Source organism: Primulina tabacum, chromosome 1 (genome assembly GCF_025594145.1).
Source record: "Primulina tabacum isolate GXHZ01 chromosome 1, ASM2559414v2, whole genome shotgun sequence".
Taxonomy (NCBI): domain Eukaryota; kingdom Viridiplantae; phylum Streptophyta; class Magnoliopsida; order Lamiales; family Gesneriaceae; genus Primulina; species Primulina tabacum.
This window is the reverse complement of record NC_134550.1, coordinates 49,439,329-49,445,720: the sequence shown is the minus strand read 5'-3', so window position 1 is coordinate 49,445,720 and position 6,392 is coordinate 49,439,329. Positions and strand designations below refer to the sequence as shown.

General features: G+C 34.1%; 1 protein-coding gene across 1 annotated transcript; it reads left to right on the top strand.

Moving 5' to 3' along the window:
- The first annotated feature begins 4,043 nt into the window (after positions 1-4,043).
- LOC142545920 (E3 ubiquitin-protein ligase NLA) lies at positions 4,044-6,076 on the top strand. The gene is made up of 7 exons (XM_075653358.1): positions 4,044-4,066; positions 4,144-4,410; positions 4,766-5,010; positions 5,116-5,373; positions 5,456-5,593; positions 5,721-5,779; positions 5,865-6,076. The coding sequence occupies exons 2-7, from the start codon at positions 4,203-4,205 to the stop codon at positions 5,971-5,973; spliced, it is 1,017 nt and encodes a 338-aa protein (XP_075509473.1). The 5' UTR covers positions 4,044-4,066; positions 4,144-4,202; the 3' UTR covers positions 5,974-6,076.
- Positions 6,077-6,392: the final 316 nt, after the last annotated feature.

Below are 6,392 nucleotides of genomic sequence, written 5' to 3'. Positions count from 1 at the left end.
TTTTATGTGCCACTATCAAATACATTATTACACCAACAAATATATGTGAAAAGTCAGCTAATTATTAAAACAAATCATCGAATATCAAATGCAATCATGAATAAATCTGATTCCACGAGACATTTTGTAGTGGTTCCTTCCACTAATCCACTGCTACCAAGTCTTTCATTCTTTTCAGTATCCCTACTTTCATTATCACTTTTTAATGATGTGTTGCCTCACTTAAGATGAGAATAATCATCTTATATATATATAATTGATAGGATATTTAGTTTTTATGTAAAGAAATAACTGATAATATAATATGTAAGTTCGGTACATACATTGATTCTAAGACGAAAACCAAATTAACCAGAACGGATGAATCACCTTTAAACATATAGTTATTAGAACAAAATCCAATAACAATTAATGTATCTATTGTCAATGATAAAATACAACAAGCTTTTTCAGACAAATGAATGAATTCTATAAAAAAGCACTTGTTACCATTGAAGAACTTATTACATAAACTTCAAGATTGCAAAAAGAGAGAAAAAAATTTATCAAGAACACGGAGAAGACTTATCAATATTGTCAAGAATGACCAAAGTTATAGAATCACAATGAATGTCCAATCTCCCAACAGACAAGCATCTTTTTTTATATTCACACTTCACTGCCACGTCAACTTAGCTAAGGAGTGTTGTTGATTTTCTCTCGATTTTGAACAAGCACATAAACTGCAAGTCCAGACAAGGATGTTCATTTCTCCGCAAGACGAAATTGTCCGTATGAAGTGCTATACGTTGCAGACAATCGTCCCTAAGATACAAAAAATTTCAAGTCGAGAGATTGCAGCACTACAAACTCTCGAAAGCAGCAAACAAAATTACGCAACAACTTTCAAAAAATGAAGTGAAGTATTATGCAGCAAGATGGCAAGAAGTAGTGCAGCGAAATTGGCAAGAAGTGCAGCGAAAATGGATGAGAGATTAGTTATAAATGATAATCGGATGCGTAGAAGAGACACGATTTTTCGGATCGAATGCGTAGAAAAGTCTCAACTTTTTGGACCGAATGCGTAGAAGAGTCACAACTCTCTGCGAGTAGTGAAAGGACATATTGTTTGGTGCAAACATTAGGCTGGAGTAAACACAACCTTCGAGAAAGGACGCACACACTGTTTCATGTGCAAAAGGACAGTGGGAGGCGTGCTGAGGCGTGCGTGCCTGGTTCTATTTTTTCGCTCCAAACCAGCAGGAGGCGCGCTAGGGCGACATTCCTTGCGAGCACCAGCGCGCCTGGTTCTGTGCATGTGCTCCAAAAGGCAGCATGCGCGCTGGGGCGGACCATACTATCGCGCACCAGCGCGAGAGCTTTTGTCCTAGCCGGCCGGCGACGCGCACATGTGTTTCACCGAGACACAGCCTATCAGCGTCTTCATTCTTTTAAAAACTTGTGGTACCCCCTGGGCCCAAATTCTTAGCTCAAATTGGAGCTTATAACGGAGACCAAGCTTTTCTAATTTTCCAATATGGGATAACTCTCACTCCCTTTTTCATTCACCACTCTTCATTCTTCATTTAATTTTTTCATTTATCCAACAAGGAGAACTTTCAAGTATTATAATATGACGTCAACATCTATATCAGATCTTCAAGGATCAACTTACTCTCTTTGCAACAACATGCTGTACTTGCACCTCTACTCAACTTTCAGACAATTTTGACTCGATATATAAAGAATAACATATGTAGAGGTGAGATTTGATTGCCAGGTTTGTCGTCTAACTGATCGGTTGTAGGGGATTTGGAGCTTGTTGTTGCGGTGGACTGAGAGTGTTATGAGTTTTAGTTGAGGGCGTGACATCAATTAAGATGTGTTTATTCAACATATTTTTATAAATCAAAGTCTTCTAATAAAACCTTATGAGAATGGAGGAGGGAGAGAAGTAGAAAGATCTTGTCATCAAACTTCCATAAACAGACTTGTGTGTTCTTTTATTTGTTTTACATAAATCAGTTATGACACATACCCGTTCATATGTTATTATATTTTTTTATCAATTTAACCAAAATATTATTTACATTAATTCGGGTTGTTTCCACGTTATCATATAAAGTTAATAGAATAATTATTTTAGATAAAAAAATAGTTTGATTTTTTAACTCAATCACGACACAACTTTTAAATAATGTGAAACCGATTCTTAACACATATCTATATTATCTATATTATTATTATTTTATCAAGTTTGAGACACTTAAAGTAACTAACTTTGGTGTCATGGTATGTTTTAATAATTATATATATTAATAAAATGTTAAAATTTTAATATAAGTTATATGTAATTCAGCGGATAAAGTAATTGTTTCTTGGAGTTTATTAGGTTCAATTTATTTTTTAATTTATATATCAAAATTACAGTGTAGTCTCTCGCTATTTCTTATAATTATATTTTGATCCTAATTTAAATATAAATCAAATGAATTATAAAAAATATTATATAAGCACGCAACGCGTACATCAGTGCAAATAGTATTTAAAATTACTTGCTGTATCTTCTAAACCATTCATTTTTTCAAAAGATCAAATCATATTAGACGAACAAAACTCTTTAGATCGAATCAACGTGTGATTAATCCCGTCAAACAAAAGCTTCATTTCGGCACGAGTTACGCTTTGAAAGACGTGAAGGTATAATATATTAATTCATTTATTTCCCGCCGATTTATTAAAGAGAATAAGCCAAAAAGGTTATACTTGTTGACTTCTCACGCATTCCTTGCCAAAAACACTACCTTTTTCTCTGATTTATATGACACCAGCGTAATACACAAATGTGCAACTTCTAAGTTTTAGCGTTGGAAATTATCGTGTCAAAATTCACGAGATTACTGCTATATGCCAGTTTCACACAAACGAAATTTTACCGTATAATTTACACGTTTTCTATTTTTAATCATTTTAATTCAATATGTTCACTTTATTTTTCACTTTTAATTATTTTTTCAGCGTTATCGTGACATAAAAAATGTCAACACCGTCTAATTAGTGTTGCCGATATGACCTTACTTCTTAGTTAGATTTTGATAAAATGTGGTATCTCCTTGGATCGTCTATAATAAAGAGTTATGAGGCACTTCCCAACCCCCTTCCCTTGTCGTAACTCTCTCCATTCATTATGGTCTTCTTAAATTTTTGATGTAAGTCTCTTATTAGACGATCTCACGAATTTTTAACTATAAGACAGGTCAATCCTATTCACAATAAAAAGTAATACTCTTTAGCGTAAAAAATAATATATTTTTTTTGGACCCAAACAAAATTAATCTGTGAGACCGTCTCACAAGAGTTTTTGTGTAAATTTTTTATTTTAGCCAACAAAAGTAAATCATTAAAGTAGAAATAAACACTCCTAATTTGATTTATGTTTATTTATTTTAAAATTCGATTTCGTGGTCATTAAAATAGATTAAATTCTTTATCTTATTTTTCATTTTAGTCAACAATGCTTTTCCAAAAATAGAAAGACACGTATAGTCTTTCATATCTGCTCGTCATTATCTTCGATAATCATTGATTATGACAGATTATAATAAATTCTAAAATGAAATAAAATTAATACATAAAAGATTTATAATTTATTTGACATCAATATCCAAATTTGAACAATTACAGATTAATCGATTCAATATTCAATGGTAACGGAGCGAATTTGAAGGGAAACTATACTTACGTACTCTCCTTTAATCAACAGAATTTGCTATAATTTTGCAAGAGTTTGTTATTAATTTGTTGTTTAAATTTATATATATTGAAATACATTTTGATATGTTTTGCATCAATCGTGCTCGTCATTTTTATAGTAGATAAACAATTTTAATATGTTTCATTGGATTTAAGGTGAGCGTCGACTCATCGTTGAATATAAAAATGAACACAAGATAAAAAAATATATCAAAACTTGATAATCATCCGGTTAAGGCACAAAGTCGTCCGCTTTTGTTGATCTAGTAGATGTATATATCAAAACCACGTAACCGCGTACACAGTACACACAAGAATCCACTTTTCAGGCTTGGTACATTTTGAGAAGGATTTCAGCTGCATTTTCATTCATTTTCTTTTGGTTTCCTTTGAATCAAAGAAGATTTACAGAAACTGCGCAAAACGTCTCTGATAATTCAGACAAAGGGTCGACGTTTTAAATCGAGGAGATGAAGTTCTGCAAGAAATACGAGGAGTACATGCTGGGACAGAAGCAGAAGAAATTTCCCCGGGTGGGTTTAAAGAAACTCAAGAAAATCTTGAAGAGATGCAGGAAACAGATTGATTCTCGTAAGGATACAGTTGTTCTTGATCAAGATCATCTAAATGGTGATGGGATCCCTCTTGACTTGCCAACCTGCCCACAACACTGCCCAGGTATGTTATATTCTTGATCAATTGTGTGATTATTCAAACCACGGATTCTTGTATCTTCTGCTTTGGGTTTTGGGCGGTGATTCAAAATCCTGCTGGGGAAATGGGGGTTTGGTAAGATTTGTCAGTTTCGACGACTTAATCTTTGATAGAGAATGATAATAATGATTAATTATTATTGCATAGATATATGCTTGGTAAAATGCCGGCAGATTTTCTTCGACGATATCTGTCATTATTTAATTCCTTTCCGTTAGCCAAAAATTTGATTATGAGCCAAGATGTTAACCAATCAAAATCGACTGGCTTTTAATATGTTTTATTTATGTATGTTAAATCTGATATGCTTTGCATGTAGTCTGCGATGGAACATTTTTTCCATCCCTTCTTCAGGAAATGTCTGCAGTAGTTGGTTTCTTCAATGAAAAAGCCCAGAAATTGCTTGAGCTGCACTTAGCTTCGGGATTCAGCAAGTGCTTTATCTGGTTCAAAGACAAACTGCAAGGAAATCACGTCACATTGATTCAAGAAGGCAGGGAACTTGTTACATATGCGATAATTAACGCAATTGCTATGCGTAAAATACTCAAGAAATATGATAAGGTATACTTTTTAATTATATAAAAATCAAGTGCAAAAGTATATATATATACGAAGAGATCAATCTGATCTTATTCCATTCATTTGTTTTGGTCTCGATCATGGCAGATTCACTATTCTAAACAAGGCCTAGCTTTCAAGTCTCAAGCACAAAGTATGCACGTCGAGATCCTTCAATCTCCGTGGCTTTGTGAACTTATGGCCTTTCATATAAACCTTAGGGAGTCTAAAGCGCTTAATTCCAGCCCGGCTCCGGCTCTTTTCGAGGGGTGTTCTCTGGCTTTTAGTGATGGAAAACCGTCTCTTTCTTGTGAGCTATTAGATTCAGTCAAGCTTGACATAGATTTGACCTGTTCTATATGCTTGGTTGGTGCCTTAATCTTTGCTCAACATGTCGAAAATAAATCTACTGAAACCTGTATAAACTATGTATATTTCTTTGTCGCAGGAGACGTTCTTTGAACCAGTATCTCTTACGTGTGGCCATATCTTATGCTATCTGTGTGCTTGCAAAGCTGCCTCAGTGACCATTGTAGATGGGCTTCCTACAGCAAATCACAGCGAAAAGTGCCCTATATGCCGGGAGGTATCATATTCGGTCTTCTTCTTGTATATTTTGCTTCATGTAGCTAGATAATATCAACTATAGATTTAATATACATTAAGTTTAGATGATCAAAATATAATACTCTGAGATTTTAATTTTATACCAGTCCGGAGTATATGAAGCTGCTGTACATTTAGAAGAGCTGCATATTCTATTGCGGAGAAGGTAATGCGATAATTATTCGACGCAAAAGACAATCTGGTGTACTATTTTGGTTTTCAATTGGTAACATATATCTTGATTCGAGCAGGTGTCCTCAAGAGTACTGGGAAGAACGCCGAAAAGCCGAAAAAATGGAGAGGCTTCAGCAGGTTAAGGAGCACTGGGAGCTGCAGTGCCGCCTCTTCACCGGCATCTAAGCTGAAAATCTCATGTTGCTGTGTTGCTCTACCATTGTTTTATTATTGTTATTGCTTGTGAAACCTAAACTACTTGTTTTTCTTTAAAATATACTAGAAATTTTTTTTTCATCTCTTCGGCCAAAATGAAACTATATATATATATATAATCTTATCAAAATAAAGCATAAACTCTTAAATATCTCAAAACATTTCAAAGACATATGCGGAAAACTAGCAACGGTCCTCGAGTTGTGTGCACCTTCAGTACAGTTACTTCAACCATCAAGACCTCCATCAATATCGAGTTCACCTGCATCGATCACACCTAGTGAATCTATAGACTCAATAAACCTTAACCATGATAGCAAGTAATACATATACATTCACAAGCAACAGTGAAATTTTTTTTATTAAAATAACTTTTCATAAACATAAAT